The sequence below is a fragment of the Dryobates pubescens genome, chromosome 1, assembly GCF_014839835.1.
Source record: "Dryobates pubescens isolate bDryPub1 chromosome 1, bDryPub1.pri, whole genome shotgun sequence".
Lineage (NCBI taxonomy): Eukaryota > Metazoa > Chordata > Aves > Piciformes > Picidae > Dryobates > Dryobates pubescens.
Genome location: NC_071612.1, coordinates 14,232,796 through 14,260,362, shown reverse-complemented (window position 1 = coordinate 14,260,362; position 27,567 = coordinate 14,232,796). Strand labels below are relative to the sequence as shown.

The following is a 27,567-nucleotide window of genomic DNA, read 5'->3' as shown; positions in this document are numbered from 1 at the left end:
CCTGTCATCCAACACCTCATGACTACTAAACCATGGCACCAAGTGCCATATCCAATCCCCTCTTGAACACCTTCAGGGATGGTGACTCCACCACCTCCCCAGGCAGCCTATTCCTATGGCTAACGACTCTCTCAGTGAGGAATTTTCTCCTCACCTCGAGCCTAAATTTCCCTGGTGCAGCTTGAGACTGTGTCCTCTTGTTCTGGTGCTGGTTGCCTGGGAGAAGAAACCAACCCCCTCCTGGCTGCAACCTCCCTTCAGGTAGCTGTAGGCAGCAATAAGGTCTTCTCTGAGCCTCCTCTCCTCCAAGCTAAACATCCCCAGCTCCCTCAGCCTCTCCTCATAGGGCTTGTGCTCGAGGCCTCTCCCCAGCCTTGTTGCCCTTCTCTGGACATGTTGAAGTGCCTCAATGTCCTTCTTAAATTGAGGGGCCCAGTCATGACTACTCAGTTAGAAACTTGCAGGGCTTTCAAATTCATAGTGCAACACAGAATATAATTTTGACTGATTTCATTATTTTGTTTAAATTAATTGAGAGAAAAAAAAAAGGAGTATTTCTTACTTCTTTGTACTTACATATTTTTATCTCTACCTTCTAGAAAACTTTAAAGATTCTTTGGGTTTTTATCTAAACAGAAAAATAAAAGAAAGAAAAAAAAAAAGGAGGGGGGAGGAGGAAAGAAAGCTTAGAAGATAGAAGCCCTCTGAATATATCTGAAATGCTCACAATAGATTTTCTACCATTAGGATAGGGACATTAACTGTAAGCCTGTCATCTTTAACAATACACCCACCAACCTGTACAACAAAACACAAAAGATGATGCTTTAGACTAACTAAAAACTCCAAGGAGTTGCCAGCCCAGAATTTTGTCTCTTTGAATTTCTGTGCTAAAATGACTTCAGACTTGCTGTAGTAAGGAGGCAGCCATATGGCAGAAGTCCATTTAGCTTTAACAGCAGTGTATCTGAGAAAGGTATGTGGGACTTGGTGATTCATTTTTACAGGGCTGAGAAATAAAAACAAGACATGCAGCAGAGTCCAAATCAGGAGCAGTACACTCTAGGTACCACTCAGGCTAGTTAACTGCCTGAAGGACTTGGGTACTCTGTTGGGATTGGGGTTGGGTTTTGTTCATTTGGTTTTTCCTAAGGGATTACAAATTCAAGTCCTTTTTCTTATTTTTTTTGCATAAGCTCTGTAAAAAGATAGCTGAGCATCATCTTCTGAACTTCAGAAAATACTTAGGACATACATGTAGAAGCAGATATAAATGCTGTACATTCTATTCTTGCATTATGAGCTTTTATCTTGAAGGATAGGGGTAGGTACTATGAGTTGAAATGTCTTTCAAAACCCATGTCCTCAAATGTAAACTAGTCTCCATATGTATAGAAGATAACTACAACTGGGTTTTTTTCCCATGAAAATCTCTAAAGTCATAATAATTCATACAGCTGGCTCTAGAATCAGCCCTATCATGGCTCTTGACAATAGTTACCAAGAGGATGGCAACTGCAGTGGTGTAAATCAGTTCAATAATTACATGAGCACAGAGGGGTAGAGCTGCACAAATATAGAAACTAAGATGTGCAAGAAATTCCTGCACACACAGTTTTCTGTGCAGGTAAAATAGTGGGAGGAAGTTCTCAAGATACTTTTTTTACAAGCAATCAAATAGCAAGATTATTGCTGGAAATGTTCATTGAATTATTCAGTCCTGTTTGGGAGGAGTTGTTTGTAGTGTCATTACCTGCTGTGTGCCTGGCAATGATAAATGTCTGGTTATCTGAATAACAAATTGTGTGTTTTTAATGCAGTTTTGCAGCTTGCTTTTGCAACTCTTCAAATTGTTTATGTGAAAGCAGGAGGAAAACATTTTTTTGCCTCCAGATTTCAAACTTTGCCTTTTACTTTAAAATGGTGCACGGTGCCATTGCTCACTATCACTGGACAGGATCACATCTTGTCCATATTGATAAGAAAAAGCTTGGGCCAATATTAACCTAGGGATAGGTTAGGAAGCCTGCCTTGGAATCTCTAACTTGGAGGAGTCTTTTCCTAAAGAAGGACACTAGGCATTCCTAATGTGAAACATAGCCATGTTCTTGAATCCATGGTATTTAAAATCTGGAAAGGCAATGTCACTTTAAAAGACCACTTGTGAAATGCTGGTTACTATATATTTATGTCCCCTTAAAAGTTAAGGAAAGCAAGTATAATCAAACAACCCAGGGATTTGTTCTATATAAATCTTGGATCCATTTTTGCACAGGCTGCATTTGAGGCAATGCTGAATTAATCTTCTTAGGTAAGAATGACTGTTCTGCAAATTAGGATTGGGGTGTTTTTTTTCCAATTTATCTATTTTAATTAAAAAAGGAAACACCAGACAGTCTTTATACAGAACTTATTTAGATGATGAGAGAGTAGACTAGGAAAATAGTGCATGCCACCAGAAATAAGGAAAACATACACTTTAGGTCTTGCAGGTCTTAATATTTGGCTATTGAAAATATCATTCTGCTGGAAGCTTACAGAGCTTTTACTGAAACCCCCTTGATTAAGTGGAGGAGCTGATCATAACAGGCCTCTGAACCTCGCTGTGCACTTATTAACCTCACTTACCCATTTTTCTGAGAGAAAACAGAGAACATTGGTAAACAGATAAACATCTTAAACTACTACCAGTGAGATGATATGTTAACCTGAAGGGTTATGACAGGCATAATGTGTATCCAGTAATGTGTGTCCATCTAAAAGAAGCCGAGAGAGAGCATTAATGAAATGCTAATGTCCTGAAACTCTTGTCTTGATAGTAAAGACAAAGTTTTGGCTCTCAGATGGTGTAGTCTGTGCAACACTGTCATCACTACACATATTCTGTCCTGGGAGGGAAAGTGCATTCTCTTTAATTTGGTTAAAATGTTTGTCACCATGGCAGTGTGATGACATCTCCCTATCAATGTTAGTGGAGACAGCAATCACACAGCTTTATGCATGCAAATGGTAGTTCATATTTACCCCACGATTCAGAAGAGGGAAGTGAAATTAGGAGGTAAAAACCATGAGGTTTGTTCTTTGGGCACTGACAAATTGTCTTACCAAAAAAAAAAAAATTAAAATAAATAGATATTAAAAGTATTTCTGGAGTTTGTGAATGTCTGTTTGCCTGGAGGACATGCTTTATTGTGATGGGTGAGTACGCCCTTGACAGTTCATCAGTCTTATATGATCCATAAACACTCAGGACCTCATCTGATATTTCAAACACTTTTCAGCATGTGCTTTGTATTGGAGGCAAAAAAAAGGAGAAATGTGAGATACATTTCTGGAAATATCTTCTTACACAGCAGACGTACATAGCATATTCTTACACAGCAGATGATTTCCTAGACTGATGCATGCAGTATCTTTATGTCTACCATATGTTCAGCAACATTACAGGCCTGTCTTGAGACTTGCTACAGCCATCTTTGCTGCTGAAGGTTTAAACAAACAAAAAAAGCCACTTAACTAGTCTTGACATACTTCAAGTACTGATCAAACAGTTTTGTGGCTGTTGCTTACATAGGTCAGCACAATAGTTTCTTCTTGGCAGAAAGTTAGTTTTAAAGCTGCAAGGGATTTACTGTTTTGAAAATCAGATGTTACTGCCCAATCCCTCCTATTGTATTGCAAGGGCATCCAGCCCAAGTGCTGCTCAGAAATGGCTGGAGCTTAACAGAATCCAGAAAGATCAGGCATGACACATCTAATCACCACTAGAGTGAAGTTCAGTATACAGTGTCCACCTCTGTAAAAATATCAAGTATCTAAACCAGATCAAATGTCAGTTACTCTCCTTACTATTCAACAAACCCCTTACTATTCAATAACAGGTTCAGGCTCAGTTTTTTCTGGTGCCTAATTTTTGTATTATCCAGTCAATAGGACTGAGGCTTAGAGCTGTGCTAAGGGACATGGCTGTGTGGGTGATCACCACTATTAAGGAGGTACACATCGGCGTCCCTTTTAATAACAGAGTGATGGATTGGTAATGACTAGTAAACCCTCAGGATTTTTAGAGAATCTTGTACACAGAATTATCTCAAGAGCTTAAGAGTAGCAATTTCTAGGATGAAACACAGCACTTCTGTATGCCAGGAGCCTTGCATGAAGCCTTGCATCAGGCTGTGTTAAGGAGAGGAGGTGAAGAAGGGATCCAAATATCCCAATGTAACAAATCCAGAGTATGAGCTTTGAAAACTGGAGGTAGCCAGGGGTGGTTTTTCTAATCTCATCAAGATGCTGAGCAGTTTAGTTCTCTCAAGAGAATATGACTTTTTCTGATAGTCTTTATTTAGAAGAGCACCACAGACCGAAACAGAACTACTGCCTGAACCTACTTACCAGCCCTGCCTCCCCAGCAAGCTCACAGAGAGCTGTGCTGACAGTTACAGGGACTCATGTTGCCTGACTCAGGAAGTTTAACTCTCTATCAATCTTGAGGAAGAACATATGGAGAGTAAGGAAGACTGCTGCTGTTAGCCTAAAATTTGTTGCCTTGAAATTTTAATTAATTTGTAAAAGTTTGCTCTATATTAAGCTTACAAAATTCTTTTGGTAGCATCCCTCCAGAAACAAGCAATTTATCTGTGGATTTTAATGCAGAATGAGATCAGCCTTATGGAGTAATCTCTGTACTTGCTTGCTTTGCACATTAATATGGTTTTGGTTTTACAAAACATGGTATTTGCATCACTAATCTAGAATCCAATAGAGAATTTATCAACAGTACAGTACATGAGAAAATCTTCACAGTGTCCCCATTAATAGTATTGCCTGCTTAAATGCAAACTGTGACTGACTGACACATTGTTTTTGCTTGTCACTGCATCACACCTGTGCCACTGTGCTGGAGCTTGGTGCTGTATTTCCTCAGTTTTCATTAAAACATTGGATTTTTACTGAGCATGAAGTTGTAGCTGTTAAAAGCTTCAAGCTGAAATTGGTGCAAGTCCAGTTTGAAACATATTTTTCAGGTACTAGTTGATTTTGAACCAAATGTGATTGGCCATTGGAAATGGGCTGCCCAGGGAGGTGGTGGAGTCACTCTCACTGGAGGTGTTTAGGAAGTGACTGAATGGGGCACTGGGTGCCATGGTTTAGTTGATTAGATGGTGTTGGATGATAGGTTGGACTCGATGATCTCAAAGGTCTCTTCCAACCTGGTTTATTCTATTCTATTCTATTCTATTCTATTCTATTCTATTCTATTCTATTCTATTCTATTCTATTCTATTCTATTCTATTCTATATGCCTGAAAAGTAGTTTTCCCCTAGAAGGTAACACACACTTTCTCTTCACCCCTGTCATCTTTTCTTACAAATAAAGGAGCATGGATGGTTTTTAACTCAAAATATTTAAGAATGCATAAACTTTAACCTAAAGCACTTGGTATGGATCCTTTCTAAGACAGACAGTGTTTTTGCTTGTTTGTTCTGTTAATTTTTTCTCAGGGTGAAAAGGGAACTGTAGGTGACCCTGGACCCAGAGGACCATACGGCTTGCCTGTAAGTTGCACAGTTTGTACACATTGTGCTTTTCATCACCCCTTGATTAAATTTTGTGTGCTTTAGGACTGCTTTTCACCTAGCGATATGACCATTTGGAAAAGGCAAAGACAGATTACTGTCCCTGACAGCACAAGGTCACTGGTTTGTATCTCAGACTGTGTACATGGTCATGCAAAAGTGGTGAAACAGACCTGACAACAACCATAAGAGAGAGGAAATGCAGAATGCAAGTGCTCCGTTTCCACAGCCTGTGGCTGTCAGCTGTTTAGGGACCATGCCAGAGTAACAGAAGTCCAGGATGGACTCTGGAAAGCTGTGATTTTCTTACTGTCAATAGATGCTTGGATTTCCATGCTGTGAGGCTACATCACCATTATATTTTTGTTGTGTTTGACACTTCAGAGACCAATTTTGTTTTCATTTCCATACTGTGTGCTTAGAAGCAATTCAAAAGTTCGCTGTTGATCACTCATAGGTGGAGATAGTATGCTTTAAATCAGTCATCTAAATGATATCATCCATTTCTAAATTAGAGCAACAAAGATGGTGAAGGTTTAAGAGAACAAGTCTTATGAGGAGTGGCTGGGAACTGGGACTGTTTCGTCTGGGCTGACAAGGGAGAACACTCCAAACACTCCAGTTCCTGTTTCCCTTTCCTGTGAACTAAAACTGAAAAATTCTAGGCTTTTCCACACTGTGTTTTTAGCTTGCTCCTGGAATCTGTGCACAAGAAAATTTTACAGTCAAGCAAAATTTTACAGTCAAGTTATCAGTTCCTGGAAATGTCCAACACTGACAGAAATGTCCTTCACTAGTGGCAATGCTGTGTGTACAGCCTTAACAATGCAGGGTGCCACCAGATAGAGGGAGCACAGATGCTGGGCATCAGAGCAGCTGTTGGTGTCACTTAGGGACACTAATGTAGCTTATATGGTTCTTTGGCAGGGCAAAGATGGCGAGCCTGGCCTTGATGTAAGTAATATGTCTGACCAATACACTCTTAATGGTAGGTAAGCATCTCTCAAGGAGTAGTTTACTGAGTGTAACACCTTTGTTTCCATTTAGTGTGCATGCAGTGCATACAGAGAGCCTGACAAATGCTTCATTTGCTCTTTCTCTATGATAAAGAGGACAAAGATTATGCAATACACAGCCCTTATCAACAGACCCCACCAGATAGAGGGCTTAGTAATACAGCTAGTTGGTCCTTTGGAAGTCAATGGGCTGAAAAATTGCACTTTGTAAGAAAATACTCAGACTTGTTGTAGGAGAAGAAGGAGTCACTAACATTTCATTAAGTAAATTTATCCCAATTAGAGAAGAATTCCATAATCTCTTTGGGGTCCATTCCAAAATATAGGCTCTTTTTTTTTTTTTTTTGGCATGCTAAGAACACTTCCTGAATGCCTTTTCCTCTGCTCCTACATCAAAATCTCTAACTTGGAGGAGTCTTTTCCAGAATATAAATATGCTACATAGCATGGACTATTGCCATTTTGAGTGCTATGATTTCTTCCCATTGCTGGTAAAATGACTCTACCAAACCCCTTTGACTCGTTTGTCTCCCAAGCTCTTGCCTGCATGCATGTGTGCACACATAACACATGTGTACATAGAAAGCATGTCCTGAAATTATCTTTTATATATTTTTTTTCCAAGAGTATTTGAAAGCTTAACCTGCATGTGAATAAAAGTCGACCTGTCTTTGTCCGTTTTGTTTTTATAGGGTTTCCCTGGTCCTCGTGGAGAAAAGGGTGATATAGGAGAAAAGGGAGAAAAGGTGACCACAGTGTTATTAACTGTTGATTGATGCCTTAGCCTAGTCAGTTCTGCTGTCTTTATGCTACAGATTGTCCCATTCAACCTTAACTTTGTCTTCACTGTGTGCCAAAAGGCAGGTCACAGATACATACAAAGCCAAATCCTGAAAATCCATGGAAATGTATGCATAGAACTAGTAATATCAACATGTCCCAAAGCACAGCTTGTTTTTAGGCTCATTGTTCCAGAATCCATCCTATGCCTGTTGAAAATCTCTACCAACCTGAAGTGTTTAATGCAGACATGGCCTAGACATGTCATTGTGGCAGTAACTTCATACTAAAGACTTCAGGCTCTGTTCTTTGGCCCTATTTGCAATGTAACTATTGATGCCAGTGTACCATGCATGTGCCACAGGACTACTTGTTCCACACCAAATGGATAACACTATTCTCTGTTAGACCAAAACCACACAAGTTCAGATCAGTGACTTTCCAGTTTAGAAACTTAATTCAAATTGCATTGCAAAGCTATCCATTGTTACTAACACTCTGTTGAGAACCAGGGATGCTTGTTGTTTTTCTTTTTCATAGGCTTGCTGTGATAGGTGGGGAAGAAATCTTTTCTTTTTCAGTTTGAAATTAATATTATACTGAATATTTTTATTTTAGCCTGTCAGTAGATCTGCTACAGTGAAAGCAAGTCAGTGTTTGCATTATAATATCTGTGTAACTTGGCTGTAAAAATAATGTTTTTTCAAAGTGGTTTAGATGTAATTATTCTTACACAATTATAGTCCAGGAGCACTCAGCATGAGGCAGGTTTGTAAAACTGATTTTTGTATTTTTGAGTTGTGTGAATGGGGGGGGCAAAAATCCTTTTAAAAAAGAATAGCTTTTAACAAAAGGTGTTTGTTGATCCAACATGTGCAGTTGTGCCTCTTGTTATAAATATTGACCAGGGAGTGTGATGAATCACAGCAGTGGCTGGAAAGCCATCATCCTTTTCCATCTGCACTCTGAATTGATGAAAACTTGTGCACGTGAGGTCTGGAAGATCTTCAGGCCGTAGTGGTATTAAGGAAGCACCACAAATTTGTATTTCTCTAGGCATTGAGGAAGGGCAGGAAGGAATTTTTTTAATCTCCATCAGTTGTAGACTCTCTGTAGCTTCTGTGAATCTGTGATTCAGGGCAAAGAGGGGGAAGATTAAGAGCCAGGAACTCAGTGTATGGAAAAAGTAATAAAGTACTCAGGACATCCAGAGTGTTCTCTACACAGATAACTGCTGCATTGGTTTGAATCAGATCATAGGTTTGCCCCTGCAAAATTGGGAGTTTAAGTAGTTATCTACTGACTTGTAGCACAACTAGCTGAAAAAAACTACAAGTCTGAAGGTATGTCATGCCCTGTGCTTCCATACACTCACAGCAAATACACTGGTGTTGCATCAAGCATAAATAACACCAGATTTGACCTTGAAACTGTCGGGCTTCTGTGCCACACAGTTCTGTTTGTAGGTCTTAGATGAAAACTCAGCCAACTTGCAGTTCTTCACTTGTGGGGAATTTTCTCAGAATTTGGTGAAAGAGGGTAATGTTTGGGTTACTGTTCTCCTAAACATTATCCTGCAACTTTTTGGCACACAGAAAAGATAGACGAGAAGCTTTGCTGCTGTCATGTTGTGAGTGCAGTATGTTTTGGTTATGGAGGACTTTTTCATTTGAATGTGCCAGGTGTGCTATGGCAGTAAATCAGTAACATGAGTTCCTTCCTTTTCTATTTTTTTTTCTTTGTTCAAATATGATATAGCTAGCTATTTTTTAATTGTGTATAAATGTTTTGGTTTGTTTTGCTTTTTTTCCTCTTGTTAATGGGTTAAGTCTTTCCGTGCTGGTGTGGAACTAGTTAAATGTCTATTTACTATGCTTGACCAAATTCTGTTTGCCTTTCCAAAGGGGCATTCCTTCCTTCTCCTTCTACCTACATTCCTTACACTTCCTCTGTCTTTTTTACCCTTTTCCTCACAAATTAAATCCTCCCAATAGCCACAACCTTGCTTGCTGGATCTTCAATGTCATACTAATTTTCCTATGACTATTATTCCCATTTCTTTGTGATATTCCTGATTTACTCATCCTTCCTATCCCATTTTTTTTTTCAATCCTAGCCCAATTAGTTTCTTTATTTTTAACCTTTTTTGATTTTTGTGATATTGAGAGCAAACCTGAAACTCATTTACCATTGTGATCACTGGTGTGAAATCAATTATAAAATGAACTCTCTAAACATCTTATACTGCTTGAAGGTGAGGTCACCTTTGCAGGTAGCTTTACTGACAAGAGTCAGTTCATTTCCATGAGTAATTACAGCGTTTGGAGCTTTATGTTTAGAAAGAAATCTCAGTGTGAAATCAAAGGGCTCAATTTTGGTAAAATAAGTAGATAAAATAATGCCTGCAGTAGTGAGAACATTTATGTGATGGGATGTTTAAATCTTGTTATCTCTTCTGATTACTTTATTGTACCAAGACATTATGAAATCATTGAAAGTGTCATAGCACCTCTCCATCAAGCAGTTTGAATGTTTTGATTCCTACAACAGGGTTTGAAATGGTCATGTTATTTTTGGAGCAGCAGGAGTGGACCCTTAGTGATGTCTGTGGGTTTCTACGGCCACTGCTTAGCACAGGATCTGTCCCAAACTCATAGCAGAGTGCAGAGCCAGTTCAGCAAATGATGCTCTGGGCCAGGTTCACCCTTGATGTGACACCATGGAAGCTGTTAGAATTTAGCCAGAGGCTGGTCACCCACACAAAGCACCTATGCCATGCCACAGGTCTTTCTTCGGGTGGACTATGCTGATGTGCTCTGCTCCGGCAAAGTTACTTCCAACTAGTGATGAATCTTCCAGGGAAGCTGACAAACTGAACTTAGTGTGCGTGTGCACTTCAGCACCATCACTTAGAACAAATAGAAGACCTCTCATTTCAGACTCTGGATTAGGGGAATCTGCAGATTTGCCTGTCTCAAGAAATCAGTGATTTCAAGCCCTGTTCTAGAATTGAAAACATTCATAACACTGATGTGAAATACCAACACTATTACCGACTGATTGCAGTTCTTACTTGTGATCATATAATTTATTTTTCCACATAATGCACCATCCAAACCAGAACACAGTGGTAAGTGTCCTTTCAGCTCTCCATTGGCTTAAAAAGAAAAAACCCAAACTTTTAAATCAACCTTTCTTTAATTATTTTTTTTTTCCCAAAAGAATGAAACTTGTTTTATCCAAACCGTTGTATCCACAGGGGGAAAAGGGAAAGAAAGGCAAAAAGGGGCCTAAAGGGGAGAAAGGAGAACAGGGTGCTCCTGGATTAGATGCACCTTGCCCGTTGGTACGTCTCACTTGTGTATTGGACAGTCAATTGTCCTGCAGTAGACTGATGGAATAAGAAATGAGGGAAGAGGAACAAGCACTAGCGACTGTGTTACCTGTTGCCCTTAGTTAACTAGGACTTATCTTGACTTTTAGCAAATTCTGGACCAAACTTTTTTGTCAACCTCTTGATTTGGTTAAAAGCACCAGACTTAAGATCTTCAGGATTAATTTCTGGGATTTGGTGATGTTGTGTCTTTTTCATTCTTTTCTACCAAATCTGTCGGAAAGGAACCAAATATGGGATGTGGCAAAGTCAGTGCCCCAGGGGTTGAAATCAGAAAAATCACGGTGCTCCGCTTGTTCCTCTTGCTTCTCTATTGTCATTTATTCACTCCAGCTAAGTCAATACTGAAGGCATTTTCTTGACAGTAACGTTGCAAGTTAATCTTTACAAACAGGGATTCCGTGGAATTAAGGGGGAAAAAGGGGAGCCAGGCCAGCCTGGCCTGGATGGGCTGGATGCCCCTTGCCAATTGGTACAGTATTTCTCTTTCCTACCAACCCTGCATGCAGTTCCTTTGTTTGTAGTCAGCCATCCTCAATGTAAAGTGATGTTTTTCTGAGCTGACTTTACATTATTCATGTAACACATGCATGTGCATGAACAAATCAGCTGCTTCAGTGATCTTAACCACAACAAGAGAACACATGTTTTTGTGAAACCTCAAACCTAATGCTCAGCAGTCTGCTCCCACATCACATGGCAATCTATAAGTTTGTGTCCTTCCCACATTTTCCCTGAGAATTCTTGGTTTGCTATTTCCCTCACAAAATACCTACTGCCTTACTCACCCTGACCACAAGTCCTTGTAGAAATCCAGCACAATGTCCACTTCTAATCAAGTCTGATGACTTCCCTCTGCACTGGCTCAGTTCTTCACCCAAGCCTGTCCCAGAGCTACTTTGCACCCTGGACTTCCTTCCAAATCCCATGCAGTCTTAGGTGCATGTTTTCAGGATCTGGCCAAAATGAGAGTTGTGTACAGAACAATGTAAACAACATTGCTAAAAATCTAGTCATAGGTTTCCAGTAAGCCAAGCTGGAGCCTGATCTCCCAGACCTTACACGAGTAGTATTTTTGGTGTCTGGCCTGTTCACCAAATAGCATTCAAATAGGTCTGGAAATGAAAAGCTTTCCTGAAGTTTGTAAGAAGATAACAGTCTGCAGCCCAAACCTTTACTGTCTTTAACGTCTTCAATTGAATGGTCTTACCCTTGGAACTCACCTTCCTGCAGTACACACAACACTCCCCACCCTATGTTAGCATGAATTCAAATTCCCGCCTATACTAAAATGCTACCCTCTCCTTTGTACCAATCTGGCAACAGTGATTTTTATTTAGTGGCAAAGTAAGTGTAAATTCTTTTCCAGTTTATTTGTTTTAATAGAAGAAAAAAAAAAAAAAAACAACCAAAGCAGCACATACACATTTCCTAAAGTTGCAAAGAAGAGTTTAATTCCTCGCTGTAAAATTTTCTCTGCATGTTCTGATATCGTTTGGTGGCTAAGCACGGTTCTCTAAGATTAATGTTCAGTGAAGTAGATTTTTTTCCTTTCAACTACAGTGCTCCTAATTAGAAGTCAGTGGATTTTAAGCATAAATACATAGTCCATTAAGATTATTCCATAGTCCATCTTGTTTGTTTCCAATGAATGGTAACCGTATCTCATGTTTTGTGGGGGATAATCAAGCATGCTTTAGCAATTTAAAAATGTTTCTCTGCATTATCACTTGTATCTGGAGATTCACCAACAATCTTTGATGGATTAAAAATTGTCACTTCATAGGAAGCTACTAGAAAAAGCTGCCAAACAAACAGAACTCGCTTGGCTATTCAATGTGCAAGCATATTCAATCGTTCTCATTCACCACTATCTCCATGCGTAAATTAATGTAAAAAAAGTATTGTTTATTCTATATTCTAAAACATGTCAAGGGTTGATCCTTTTTTTTGTTTTTCTTTGCTTGTGTATAAGATAGTTACATGATCCATGCTCCTAACTCTAAGCATGTAACTCTGGATAAGCCCCTATAGCCATGTAAGTTGGAATTAGCTCTACAAAAATCAGTATGGCTGTAGTCAAAAGCTGTCTCTGATCTCTCTGGATGCACAGAGATACAGGAAAGTAGGGTGGTGACAGAAAAGAAATCAAGTCTCACTAACACAGGAAGAGATTACACACATTACATTGGCCATACTGTCCAAGCCATGAAAGAGTGCTCCTGTACTCTCCTGCTCCCAGCACCGATGTTTTCTTCCTCAGTGTCGCTTGAGGTGTGTTCAGGCCATGTGATTTTTGCTGCTAAAAATGGAAACTAACAGAAAAGATTCTTCTCACATTTGAGTCTTGTTATCATTGGGTTAACCTTGTACTAGGGACCCATGAAACACAATACTCTCCAGATAGAAGTAATAATATTTTTTTGCTTGTTAATCTTGTACATTCAGCTACAGATTGTTGCAACAGATTATATTTAAAGTAATATGCAGCTCAAGCTCTAACAGCAATAATAAATTGATGAAGATGTTCTAATGGTTAAGGGGGGAAAAATCTTTATGTCAGATAGGTGCACCTGTATATATACAGTGTAAACCTTCTCTCCTTTGGCTTTTCCTTCATTTTAAGGAGAGGAAATAAGTTAGGAACTAATATCTGTTTATTGGATATAAAGTCAGAGTTCCTTCAGCTGTTCTAGCAGATGTTGATGGAAGATATTATCCTTTCAAACCTAACTATCTACTCGGTTTTTGTTTTTTTTTCTTTTAATTCCTTCTTCCTCCCCTCCCCTTGAAACAGGGTCCTGATGGATTACCAATGCCTGGCTGCTGGCAAAAGGTAGGACAGGCAGAGCTTTTCCTTTTCAGAGGCAGTATATCCTTGGCACACAGGGATGCCTGTCATAGCCACACTGAACAGTATCAAGAGATCCTCAATAAAAGAACTGGAGCACTTTCCCTATGGAAACAGGCTGTGAGAGTTGGAGCTGTTCAGTGTGGAGAAAAGGCAGCTCTGGGGAGATCTTACAGTGGCCTCCCAATACCTGAAAGTGGCCTACAGAAAAGCTGGGAAGGGGCTTTTTACAAGGACTTGTAGTCATAGGATGACAGGCAACAGCTTTAAGCTTGAGGAGGGCAGATTTAGACTAGATATTATGAAGAAAATCTTTACAGTGAGGGTGGTGAGACACTGGAACAGGTTCTAGATGTTCCCTCCCTGGAGGTGTTCAAAGCCAGGTTGGATGAGGCCTTGAGCAACCTATTTTTGTGGAAGGTGTCCCTGCCCATGGCAGGGGGGTTGGAACTAGATGACCTTTAAGGTTGCTTCCAACCTAAAACATTCTATGAATCTATACTTCGGAGTTGCTTAGACAGATGAGTGCTGCAACACAAAGCAAGACCTCTGCTATCATACCATACCTTGGTATGATGAGGTTGTAATTTGTATAGAAGTAAGGCAGTATTGCAGAAAGAGTTGGCTTAGAAAGTTGCAAGATTTTTCTCTTTCATATGAAAACTCACACGTTCTTTGGTTTCTACACAGGATCACTGCTTCCTATTCTTTATAATTTATGGGCATGTAATTTTTAATCAAGTATTTTTATTAATCTATTATGGTATTGTTTTTCTGAGATACCTAGAAGAACAATGCATCTTGCCTAAACCTTCACCTTACCTATATATTCATAGGATCATAGAATCAGTCAGGGTTGGAAGGGACCACAAGGATCACCTAGTTCCAACCCCTCTGCCATGGGCAGGGACACCTCACGCTAGATCAGGCTGGCCAGAGCCTCATCCAGCCTGGTCTTAAACACCCCCAGGGGTGGGGCCTTAACCACCTCCCTGGACAACCCATTCCAGGGCTTCACCACTCTCATGGTGAAGAACTTCCTCCTCACATCCAGTCTGAATCTCCCCACCTACAGCTTCATTCCATTCCCCCTAGTCCTATCACTACCTGATATCCTGAGAAGTCCCTCCCCAGCCTTCTTGTGGGCCCCCTTCAGATACTGGAAGGCCATAATTAGGTCACCTCGGAGCCTTCTCTTCTCCAGACTGAACAGCCCCAACTCTTTCAGTCTGTCCTCATAGGAGAGGTGCTCATATTCCTCATTGCATTCTCCTGGTTGCTATGTCACATGCTGATGTTAACTGGCAATGTTATTTTAGTAAAGATTTAATCTAGGCAGTGCTGAATAATGTGGGTGGAGAAATACTGGCGTATAATCCATTAGAAAGCAAAGGATAAGTGAAATCCTAGGTGCATCTTAACTCTGAAAAATAACTGGTGCCCAGGAGATAACTGTCTGTATTTGCAACTCAATGTGTTTGGGGCTAGAAATCTGAAATATTTATTTACTAATTTGATTAATCTGTGTGTCTCTTTTTGTCTCTGCAGTGATGAATCTAACCTTACAAGCATGAAGTTGTGTATATAGTGCTCCACTTTTTGTATTTATAGTTGAAAACTGAAAATTTGATTTTACAAGTCTGAGATATGTTTACATGTAGCTGCTTCTACTTGTTTGCAATAGTCCACGTGTACATCTTTTCCTTTTTTGTTTTTTCACTTACATCTGTAGTTAGGTGATATATAACTGCAGGGTAAACCTGCAAAGATTCTCTCTCTAATGAAAGAGAGATCTCAATGCAACAATCTGATTATTTCCATAAATTCTGCTATTTTGGCTTGCGGACCCACATGGACAATGAGTGCCATGAACTAGTTTACAAGAAATTGTGACCAAATAAAAGCAAAACGCTATGAAATGTACTGTACCAGCTGCCATTGGAGTTTACTGACTTGGCTTCCATGTCCATCTTAAACACTTCACTGATCCATGCCACCGTCTCTGCTTGTATGGACTAAAAGCATGAGTTTGTGTGCCAACCCTGCTTGCTGTGTGATTACGTCACGTGCTAAATGGCTGCTCACGGTGACCTTTGGTTCCAGCTTCTGAATCATTTCCTTTTGTCATCTCAAGGGAGTCACACCCTGGCTTATTGCTAAAAAGAGATAAACCAGAGGAGGATAGAAAGAGGCCTTGAATTTTTGGGGAATAGAGTTCCAGCTGCAGGTGGATGGCTTTCAGTCTTGCGGGTCACCTGGCCCCTTTGATCAAAGAGGGTCCTGCCTGTTCATCAGCATCGGTTTGCCTTGCACTGCTCACGGCCGTGAAGACAATTCACGATAGGCTGTGTCGGGTCCTTAATCGAGAAAGAAAGAAGTTTGAAGATGAAACCAGACTTCTCTGTGGGTTGTTTGAAAAGGTTGCAGAGGTGCTGCAGGGATCATTTGATGGCAGACACCGCCTGAGACCAGAAGTTTCTCAACTTTACTCGAGGATGGACAGAGTACCTGCTCTGCGTATTGTTATCTTAGGACTGCCAGAGGAAAAAGCGTTCTTGAGGCGGGGATGGATTGGAATATCCTCTGGAGGAGGAGGAGGAGAATGGAACTGACTAGACAGGGATGTGCCAGCGTGTGGTTTTTCAGGTGATTCAGTGTAAATTACACAAAAGTAGCTGAACTTCTCTGCAGAATTTTGGAAGCTGTGGTTAATTTTGTTTCCTTTTCCAATAACTGTTGCCATAAAGGCTGCATATCAGCCACCTATTCAACATATGTGATGACAGCATTGAAGAAAGTACTTCAAGCCACGCGATCGTCTTGCTTTCAGTATTAACAGTTTTCATTTTCAGAGTTTTTGAAGCCTTCAAGTCTGAAAAAGGAAAAGAGTTTATTTTTGTGCTTCACAGACTGATTTATTCATCTTGTTCCTTTTCTGCCATTACAGTGACCTTAGTGGACATTATTACTCACAAACCATTGGAGAGAAACAAGTCTGTGTGATTGCCACTGCATGCTTATCAGCGTGCTCTGGAAGATGTTGATACTTCAGCATTTCTGTTCTAACGATAAGCTTTCTGGTTTTCTGGATAAGTTTTGCTTCTCCAGTGGTTGTGTTTGTTTTGGGGGGTTGTTTGTTTGTTTGTTTGTTTTGTTGTTGTTGTTGTTTGTTGGGGTTTGGGTTTTTGCTAGATAACTGCACGTTTGCAGTTTCTGCCATGAGGTACTTTTTCCAGTTTTGAGTCTTCATATGGTGCACTGTAGTTAGTTTGAGAGACTAGTTTATAAGCAGTGGTGCCATATTTGGCAGATGGAAAACCTTTTCATGTCACTTCTGTTCCTAGTGTATAGCAGTGTAATCACAAATGCTTTAAGCTATTTTTCAGAGGGTTGTCTTTCATATGTAGACCAAAACCGAGTTAGAGGAAGACAGCCTGTCTCCATCCATGTGCCCATCTTGTAATGCACATTTTTCCTTGCTCCATCATTTGTAGGTCTTGTGAAGTGGTTGCACTTTTTGTGTTGCTTCACAGTCTCGGATCAATGTAAATGCCTCTATCACGCAATCTTTCATTTTGCTGAATCCTTATTGTCTTTTGGGTATAACAGAGACAAAACCAGCTCTTCATGGGGGAAAACCTTCCACACGTTTTTAAAACTAAAAAATTAATTTAGTGGCCTGCATCTAGTAATACCTTACGAATAAACCCCAAATTCCAACACTGTGTAGATATACGTACTGAAAGTACATTTGACTGCTTGATTCCATCCTTACAACAGTAAGAACTAAATAAGTGTTCACAGATTGGAGGAAAAATGTTTTTCTTTGCTTAAATTTTCAGAGATGCAAGTATTAATCTGTTTAAGCAACCATGATTACAATAGTGAAAGCCTTTGCATGGCATAAACTAAATATAAAGTATTAATAATGAAAATGCTGCTGCAGTAACATGAACGAGGGACTTTCCAGAAAGAGGGCAAGAGGAGCACCATGCAAGCCTTCCAACTTGCCAGTTTTTTGTCTGCTTGCATAAGAAGCAGCATCTCAAAAAAAAAACCCTCCAAGAGGCTGAGGAGCGAGCTGCTTGCCTTACAGAAAAGAGTCTTTTATACCTGTGTCCTGACTTGGCATATTTGACTTTAAGGATATTCTAGATGTGAAGTTAAACATTTTTATAAAATACCAAAAGGGTATTTTATAAAACCAAAGTAGGTTTTCAAACGTCCCTCAGTGTGTTCAAATAATACATCCAGTAGGATGTTTATTCCCCAGGTAGATGTTTCATACTGAGAGCGTCCACAAACACAACTCATTTAAGAAACACGCCAAAGGTGAGGAGCTATGAGGTGCAGGCTGTCATTGGCACTGCCATACTCTTTTCAAAGGTGTATTTGATTTTATTTTTCAAGCTCTCCTCATTTTTGTGTGCATCAGTAAAGCTAGCAGAACCTTGGTTCAGGATTTCTTTATAGAAGACATACTGTTAGTCAAAATTCAGTTTTCCTTTAACTCCCTGATACTGAGACCCTGCTGAAGAAACACTTAAGCACCTTCACTCACTTTCTTTTCTGCCTTGTAAAGTAACTTATTTAACTCCCACCAGGTAGGAATACTTTACACACACACACACACACACAGATAATCTAACTTACCTATTTTAGCTTCTGTATTGTTTAATGTCATGAAAGACTCATTCAATTTAAATGACCATGGGTGAACAGTAGATAAACAATTCAATTTGCCATACATAGATTTAACACTAATATTTGCATCTCCAAGACGGACTGGAAATGAAACAGCTGTACATAGAAAAGTTGCATGTTCAAGACAAGCAGAAAAACAGCTCAGTTTAATGTTTCATGAAGAAAAGCACCCTGTGAAGACTTGCAAAATGTTTATTTTGTTTAAAAAGCAACTGGGTTTGGTGCTAGTATAAATTTTTCTTCTTTTTTTTTTTTTCCTTTCTTTTCCTTATTTGATTGCAAAGCTACATTTTGAACCACCTGTGTGTCGGGTGTATCTTTTAGTAGCATTCCTCCACATAGATGTGATTTGCTTTCTTTAGTTTGCGACAGGAGCATAGCTCCTCTACCAGTTGTGGAAATGTGTAGTGGGATTAGTCCATGCAGTTTCCACACCCCTGCCTCTTTCAGGCATGCTTAGTTCTTGTTTCTTTGAGAGTTTTCAGCATTTCTTTCACACCAAGTTTTGTAATTATCTGTTACTGCAGTGTATGATAACCACATTGTGCAGAAGTCCTGCTACAGAAGCAGCGAGCTTTTTAAGCACTGTATGGCATATGTCTGGCATATGTGGTCCTTGTCTTTGTATTCATAGAGTAGCTATTGGGCAATTTTTCTTTCAGGATGCTTTGAGCACATTTTTATTTTTTCCTGAGGTAAAGCATGAAATGTTAATTCATGGAATATGAAGCAATGTATTTTTTTTTTAGTTATATTTTTATTTATTGCTGTTGTCGGTGTCACATTCTGATAGTGTAACGAGACAGATTGACGCTCTCCATCCAGTTGCTCATATGCTGTTTTAGTCTACCATGCAAGTGGTATGAATGAGATTCAGGATGATCAAATCAATGTCCCTGCACAAGTGTAGAGTTTGAGAAGGGATAGTTCTTAAGATTAACGCACAGCATGGAGAATTAGCACTGGCTGCACTGACGGCTTCGCTTGTTGAAGCGTGCACGTGAGCATCATCACACCAGTGGAAGAGACAATGCAAGCCCAAATGAGATGAGCAGAGCTTTGGTCCTTGTGGGAAGGTGGTGCTGCATGAGGCTGGGGGCCATGTCAGGAGATGTGGTTCAGATCCTAGATCTCATTGGGGCTTTGAGAGAGTTGTCCCACTGACCACCACAGAACTGGGATTGTAAACTTGAGCTCAGCCATGCCAGACTGCACTTGGCTGTGTCTCCCTTTCCTCAGCAATGAAGCATGGAGAGTGATGAACCCTTTCCTTGTAAAGTGCTTTGAGACATGCAGAAGGAAGGACCCAGGTACTGTGCTTAGTAATAAGGGGAATTTTCAACTTCAGCAGTGGGGTTTTGCCTAAGGCAGGACCACTTCAGAGAGTAAAAACTTCAGAGATACCCCCAGTCTTTTGAATGTGATGAAGATGTTCAAGTCACGCAGAAGCTGACCTTTCAATTTTCCTGGTCTCTGCTGCTTGACCATCTCAAATTACTTTTTTAAATCTCTGTATTTTACCTAGTAATTAAAGACTTGCATTTTCACACAATGGAGTCAGATAAAACACTGATATCTGCAACGATAATGGTGAAAAGAAAGTCTAATTTTTAGTCATTGCAGAAAAAAAATTCAGTTGTAGTGTCCAGAGTTAGAACTAAGACCTGATTTCTCAATTTCTTTATTTTAATTTTCCTTTCTGCAACTTGCTTTTATGGATCTGAATGTTGTTGTCATGTCCAAATGAAGGTTTTCTTCCACCCTCTGTTACTGAAGTATTTGCCATGGTGGTTGGAATCATTCAGTGCTGTTAGAAACAAGTGCCTGCCACCATCATTTCTGCCAGAATTTGAGAAAGGTACTCCACAAAATAAGTGGAGTTTGTATTTTAAAAAAGGAAAAAAAAAAAAAAAGTAGGATTTGGAGAGGTTGGGTTTGTTTCATTTTGCTTTTACAAGCATCAAATTATCAATGCTGCTTGGAAATTGAATTTTTGTTTTTTCCTTTGGCAAACAGGGGGCCTTAACTTAACCTGGGACCGTTAGTGATTTACTTGTTGCTATTCAAAAAAAAACAAAAGAGAAAAAAAAAAGAAAGAAAGAAAAAAGAAAGAAAAAAAAAGAGAAAGAAAAAAAAAAAAAGATAAAAAGAAAGAAAGAAATAGTCTGAATTTCCCAGATGCCATTGGTACTTGCACACTTTTGCTGAAGTATTACGAAGAGCTGGGTTGGTGGAAGAATGTTTTACACGCTGTTGACATATATGTGGATATTCTTATATTATTGTACATGTTTGGGAAAATATCACACACCTTTAAAAGTGTTACTAAGGTGTATGTGTCTGACTTCCCCCCAACCCCCTTTGGAAAATATTATATATATTTTTATTTGTATTTTTTACTTAGTTGGGTTTTTTCCCCCCTTTTTTAAGTTTCTCTATCCGTGCTGTTATTTTTTGCATTGCAAACGGGGCTCGTAGATGCAGTAGAGCAGGTAAGAATACAAGGGAAAGCAACCCCAAAGGAAATTTGTAAGTAATTGCAGAGGGAATCACGAGGGAAAGGATTATAATGGCTGGGTGGAGGGGAAACACACGGGTCAGTATCATTATCAATACCCGAATTTGCTTCTTTTTTGAGTGTCTTAGCACTGTAAATACATCACGAGACCTCCGTTGACGAGTGGTGTAAAGGATTGCAAGGTTTTAATCACCCGTTTCAAGTTATTCTTAATTACCTTTTTCTTGTGGCCTCTGGTCCTGACTTAATTGCACCCGGTCAAAGAGCATGCTTTTGTTTCTATTATTAAAATTCCTCCTTGTTTTTCAGTGGAAATACTGCTTAGCTTTCTTTCAGTTTTGTACTTTTGGAGGGGTTCCTTTTTTGTCCGTCCGTTCGTTCGTTTGTTCCTTTGCTTGTGAGAAGTTGATCTTCAGAATTATTTTTACACTATTTATGATTTATTTTCATAATGTAAAAAAAAAAAAAAAGTGTGTAATTATTAAAATCTTAATCCAACCATTGGTGCTGATTTTGCATCGTTAGAAAGTTCATGGTGCAAAAAAAAACCAAACACCTAAACCAAAATCCAACGTAAAAATTGTTCTGGTCTGTCTGGATTGGAATATGCGTGCGTTGTGTTGTGCCAATCTGTAGTTTGAAGTCCTAGTGCAGGTTGTGTCAGTCAGTATCCACACTCACACAAAAATAAGGACTTTTGCAACATGTTCTGTTTTCATAGGGTGTGCAATAAAAAACTCCACCTTGCTCTTCCTATTCTGAATGTGTCTTTTCCCTTCAAATTCAAGTCTGTTCAGCCACCTTTTCTAAGCAAGCAGCACCACAAAAGGAAGGAGGAAGCTTTGCTGCAAACCTTAGAGAATGTCCTTGCTCTAAAAAAAAAATGCACGAGGATCTGTGAATTGACCAGAAGTATGTCTTAGGCAAGTCCACAGGCATTCCAGGAGCCAAAGAAATAAAGCTGAGAATCACTAGTCTTCCCCTTCTATAGTATCGAAGATGAAAACTAAACCTGAACTGCTGAGAAATAAAGATGCACATGGTCAGTGTCATGAGTAACAGTGCAGGCTTGAAAATGTGGTCTGTTTTACCACCAATCCAGCTTTGTTCTCAAAAGGTGGAGCATAATAGTTGCTGCAAAATGGCGCATTTGCAAGCCCCCTGGTGTAAGGGGGCACATTCTTGCAGCAGTCTCCTTGAACAAAGGACTTCTTTTGAAAAATACAACACTGGGCAGGAACTGCAATCTCTTCAAAGCACTATTTAAATGTTTGGGTTTTCTAAATCCCAAAATACTTCAGACAAAGCAGGACAACTCCCCATTGTTTCTAATTCCTTCACCTCAAAAATGTAGTCACTCCAGGCTAAGAGAGAGAATAAGCACTATGGGCATTTGACCTCTACTCTTAACTCTTGGTAATCTCCATAAATGTCTGTTAATCTTATCTCACTCTGCTTTAGACTCTTGGGGGGGACTAAAAATAGCTTTACTCCCTTTCCCAGATGAGGTGCTTGCAGCTTAACATGCCCAGTGTCCCCAAGGAAGCACCCAGTGATACCAAGAGCTGAGGCCGCTCTGCCATGCTCTACATGTGGCTGCCAGTGCTGCTGCTCTCCCCAGCCCTGGCCTAGGTGAAGGTCTTGCTTTTGTCACAGTTCACTCTTGGCCTTTCTTCTTCACAGTGTTCTCCTTTCTTGTTTCACACAGAAGGGAAGGTGGTTCTAGATGCTGCAGTAAGAAGCAAACACAAAGTATGTTCTGGCCAATTCACACTGTTTTCTCCTCTCACCGCTGTAGCTACTCTGATGTTGGCCAAGTCACTAAAAGTGCTCTGCTTTCAGTCTGTATTTTTGGTAGTGTCATTGCCAGTGTGATATCTACCAATGCCCTCTGGCTTCTGCTTTCACATTCAGTGCTTTGACTGCCTCTGTGTTATTTTTCAGCATCACACTCCTCCAAACCTCAGCTATATCCTATAGGTTCATTGGCCAAGAAGGCAAATGGTATCCTGGGGTGCATTAAGAAGAGGAAGGTTCGCCTTCCCCTCTACACTGTCCTGGTGAGACCTCATGTGGAATATTGTGTCCTGTTCTGGGCTCCCCAGTTCAAGAAGGACAAGGAGCTACTGGAAAGAGTTCAGTGGAGAGCCACTAAGATGCTGAGAGGACCAGAACATCTACCTTATGAGGAAAGGCTAAGAGATCTGGAGAAGCCTAGAGAAGAGGAGACTGAGAGGGATCTAATTAACACTTATCAGTATCTGAAGGGTGAGTGTCAAGAGAACAGTGTCCAGTGATAGGAAAAAGGACACAAACTGGAACACAGGAGGTTCCACATAAAAATAAGGAAAAAATTCTTTAATTCGAGAGGGGCAGAGCACTGGCACAGGCTGCCCAGAGAGGTTGTGGAGGCTCTGTCTCTGGAGACATTTAAAACTGCCTGGCTGTGTGCCTGCATGATTTACTCTGGGTGATCCTGCTCTGTCAGAAGGGTTGGACTACACCGTCTCTTTCAGAAGTCTATTCTGTGATACCTTACTGTACTCATAGGATGTGACTTTCCTCTGCCATTGCCTCCTATCCAGATACTTCTATCATTAGGTTGTAGCCAGGTGGGGGCTGGTCTCTTCTTCCAGGCAACCAGCACCAGAACAAGAGGACCCAGTCTCAGGCTGTGCCAGGGGAGGTTTAGGCTGGAGGTTAGGAAGAAATTCTACACAGAGAGAGTGATTGCCCATTGGAATGGGCTGCCCGAGGAGGTGGTGGAGTCACCATGATTGGAGGTGTTCAGGAGGAGACTCGATAGGGTGCTTGGTTGCATGGTTTAGTTGATTAGGTGGGTTGGATAATAGGTTGGACGCGATGATCTCAAAGGTCTCTTCCAACCTGGTTTATTCTATTCTATTTTTCTATTCTGTTCATTTTATGCCACAGCAAAACATGCACAGGGCTGCATGTGCCGTATCTGCCACTTCTCCCTCCTTTTGTTTAATAATGGGTCTTGTAACAAAAATACTTGAAGACTATTACTCACATCCAACTCTGCTCTGTGGACCTACTAAAGCTGCTAGTCCCTACCCATTTGTAACAAGGACTTTAGAGAAGTCCAAAAATGCAACAGACATGGCTTTTGGTACCCTCTCTCGCAGCTTCACCTAGTGGTTGAATTGTCATAACCACACATAAAGAAACATTTAAAAACGAAAACAAGACAAAACAGGGAGCTGACAAAGCATTCATGCTCCAGCAAGTAGTATCAACTGCACCCAAATAAACATGAAGGGAAAACAAACAAGGGAATGCCAAAACATTTAAGTCATGTTTCTGCAAGCAGACCATCTTTCCAGAGCTACTAATTTGTTGTCTCTTCTGTTGGCTGACTTCCAGGTGAAGCTCTCACAGAGCATTCTTCCCTCTCTTCTCCTATCTGCAGTAGAAAATACAGTAGGGTTAGATTCTTGCTCAAAACTTGGAGCTTGGATTAGCTATGTGTATAACTATATATGTGTGTGTCTATGTGCACATGTATGTAAGTATATGCATACAAATCTGTGCATGAATGCATCAAATATATACACATGAGCTGCAGCATTCAGGGAAATGCTGTACACAAACCTCCTCAGAGAGATGACAGTCTGCTGGTTTAGTTGTACTCAAGATGCTTTAGAATCATCATAGAATGCACTGGGTTGGGAGGGACCTCTAGAGGTCATCTAGTCCAACCTGGGAACATTCCCAACTAGATCCATTTGCTGAGAGCCCCATCAAGCCTTTAATTTGTCTCTGAGATTAAAGGTGGACACAGCTCCTGTCACACCAGCCAAGATGCAGGTTTTCTCATGTGCTTACACCAAGAGAGAATGTCCAACAACAAATAAATGCCTTGATTATTTCTGTATACGCAGGTTATGGTTTGACTGAGTTTTCCAAGTGCCAACAACTAAACAGAGATCATGAGTGCTCGCTGGCATCACCTCTGTCTGGCTTGCTCCATCCTGGAGCTAACAAATGCCTGGCAATTTTTTGTAAGCTTTTAGGAATTCTCATTATTTGGCATATTAAGATTGTTGTGAGGTAATGGATTCTGGTTGAGACAAAGCTGATAAAAGCAAACACAGCCAAAAAGAAATATATATATATATATAATCTAAAACATCAGCTCTCAGTCTTGGATTGGATCTTGGGTCGGAAAGGTGTGTGTACAATAAATTTGGCATTTAAACCCTGGAACTGCAAACACCGTGGGTACATTCAGCACTGAAATGATTCTCCACAGAAACTGTCCAGGACCCAGCAGGCATGCAAATGGCTCTGGAAGGTGATGCTGCTATGAAGCTCAGGATGTAAGATAATCTTGCTCTTTTCTGCCTTCCCCCTGGCCTGCTTGTACCCAATTAACACATCCTGCACTCGACTGACTCAGGGGCCTGATCACAGCTCACAGGCAAGGCCATTCCCTTTCGGAGTAGAGACCAAACAGCTGGTGACCCCTGAGAAGGTGCAGACAGCTGCAGTTTGTCCATCTTTACTACTCTGTGCTGAAACAGCTCTTCAGTGCAGATCATTTTCTACAGGCCATCTCTAATGGGTTTGCTTCTCAGGCTGCACCAGCAATACACTGGTTCTCAAAGATAGATTAACTCTTTAAACAGGGAGATGGAAGCACCTTACTTGGATGCTTTTCATAACATTTTGAGATATTTACTCCTTTTCATCTTTCATAGAGGGAGCCAAGCTGCTGGTTGATGGTACCCTGCCAGTAATAAGCCCTTAAACAAGTGTGAGGGAAAAAAAAAACTATGCAAAACAATTAAAAATGTTCTGAAAGCAAACAGAGCAGGATGGAGAAAACAGTATTAAGACAAAAAGAGAAACAAATAAATCCCACAAGTGAGAGAGGAGAGGAGAGGGAGAGGGGGAGGGAGAGAAGGAAAGGAAAGAAAAGAAAATAAAAGAAGAAAAGAAAAGAAAAGAAAAGAAAAGAAAAGAAAAGAAAAGAAAAGAAAAGAAAAGAAAAGAAAAGAAAAGAAAAGAAAAGAAAAGAAAAGAAAAGAAAAGAAAAAAGAAATAACTGTTTTAATAATTTTCTGTATCATGGAGTAATAGCTGCTAATATTTACTCAACGGAGTTATGAGGGCAAGTGGAAGAAGCAGGAGAGGAAAAAGAAAAAAGAGACACCAATTGATAAGGTGCTGGAAAGCCCTATGTCTTGGGCAGGGTCTCTCTGCTAAACTGGAGGGAGACCTCTTTTGCTCTACAGATGAGACTTGGCAGGCTTGTTCCTGCTGATAATATCACAACAGCATGCAAGAGCTATGAGCCAAGGGGGAGGGATGTTTTCTCAAATGCCAAGCCTCTTTCCATGACTCAAGGAACAGAGAAGTAACATCAACCACCACTACCCACCCCCCCACTACCACCCACCCTCCCACCCCCCCACCCTCCTCCCTGCTTCTACAAGCTACTTCACCCAGCACTCGGAGCTCTCCTGGTTCTGTTTACTAGTGCTTCTAGCAGTTACTCCTCTAGCTGTGAACAAACTTTCTTTTGCTAAACCTGGAACAAAAAGCCCTGATACAAGCAGGGCTGGCTGCTGATGCATGCTTGGAAGGGAGCGGAAGTACAGTAGCTTGCACAGCTCATAGATCTGTCAGTGGCAGAGGGTTTCTGTGATAGCAAGAGCAAGCAGGTCAGCATAAACAGCTGACATTTGTCAGTGCTGGCATGCCCAGCAGTCCCGGAGGAAGGCCAAGATGTGTGTGGCACTGGCAGAGGGCTGGCACCAGCTGGGTGTGGGCAAATCATCTCTCCCAAAATACCTTTGGACTCAGAGAGTGGCATGTTGCCTGCCAATCCCTGCCCAGGCTCTGGCATTTCTTTACATCACTGTTACAAAGGGATTGCAATTAGGTCCAGTATATAATGAGTACAACTTGAACTGTATCTACCCTATGCTAAATTATCGTTCCACAGCTTTCAGAGGACAGAGGCAAAACAGAAAAGCATTGCAGACAGCATTCCTGACAAGCTCTAGCTTAGGCTCCATTTAGATGTTGGCAGATTTAAATGCCTCTTTTCTTCTTCAGATCCATCAATGGGGTCTCAAGACCCTATGGCTGTCTGTACAATACTCTAGCTGACAGCTTTGAATTCTCCCTCATATCTTTTAAGTCCGTGTCCCCTTCTGCCTGGACAGGCAGCTGCTGTCTCTGCTGGGATATGGAGGTGTAGCTGCTAGTGCTTCCTACCACTTCTGCTAGATGGCTGTTTTGTTGGTTGGTGAGGCAAGGGTTCCAATGGAGCAGGAAGGCAGGAATGTGAAAGATTCAAAATTAGCACTGTCTGAAGAAGCTCAAGAAAAAGCCTGTAGGAAAAGAAATGCTTAGCTGAAAGGTGGCTGACTGGCAGAGATACAAAAATATGCAAAAATCAGGAGGTGTGTTTCTTCCATCTGCAAAATCTGGGATGACTTACTGGATGCTGATCTAGAAAAGACAAGTATCATCAACACAGGAAATTGTGTGGCTCTGCATATGCTCCCTGAAGACTCTTCCAAACATAGTGCTGCAGGTGGCACAGACAAGCTACAGATGGGGAGCAGGGGTGTGGGGACAGGTTTGATTGCTGTCTGCCCACACAGCTCAGATAGCAGTCTCCATATGAGGACAGGGTGCACCCATGGCAGGGAGGAAGGAAAGCTGAGGTGCTGCACCCATAGCTTTGCTT

The 27,567-nt window shown here is 40.6% G+C and overlaps 1 protein-coding gene across 1 annotated transcript in view; it reads left to right on the top strand.

Annotated features, from left to right (window-relative positions):
* The window catches only part of COL25A1 (collagen type XXV alpha 1 chain), a 343,017-nt gene extending 326,326 nt beyond the window's left edge, over nucleotides 1-16,691 (top strand). The window contains exons 32-36 of the mRNA XM_054161728.1: nucleotides 5,503-5,556; nucleotides 7,286-7,339; nucleotides 11,162-11,239; nucleotides 13,565-13,603; nucleotides 15,167-16,691. Of these exons, the coding sequence (XP_054017703.1) occupies nucleotides 5,503-5,556; nucleotides 7,286-7,339; nucleotides 11,162-11,239; nucleotides 13,565-13,603; nucleotides 15,167-15,169 (228 nt within the window). The 3' untranslated portion in view covers nucleotides 15,170-16,691. The remainder of the gene's footprint in view (nucleotides 1-5,502; nucleotides 5,557-7,285; nucleotides 7,340-11,161; nucleotides 11,240-13,564; nucleotides 13,604-15,166) is intronic.
* Nucleotides 16,692-27,567: the final 10,876 nt, after the last annotated feature.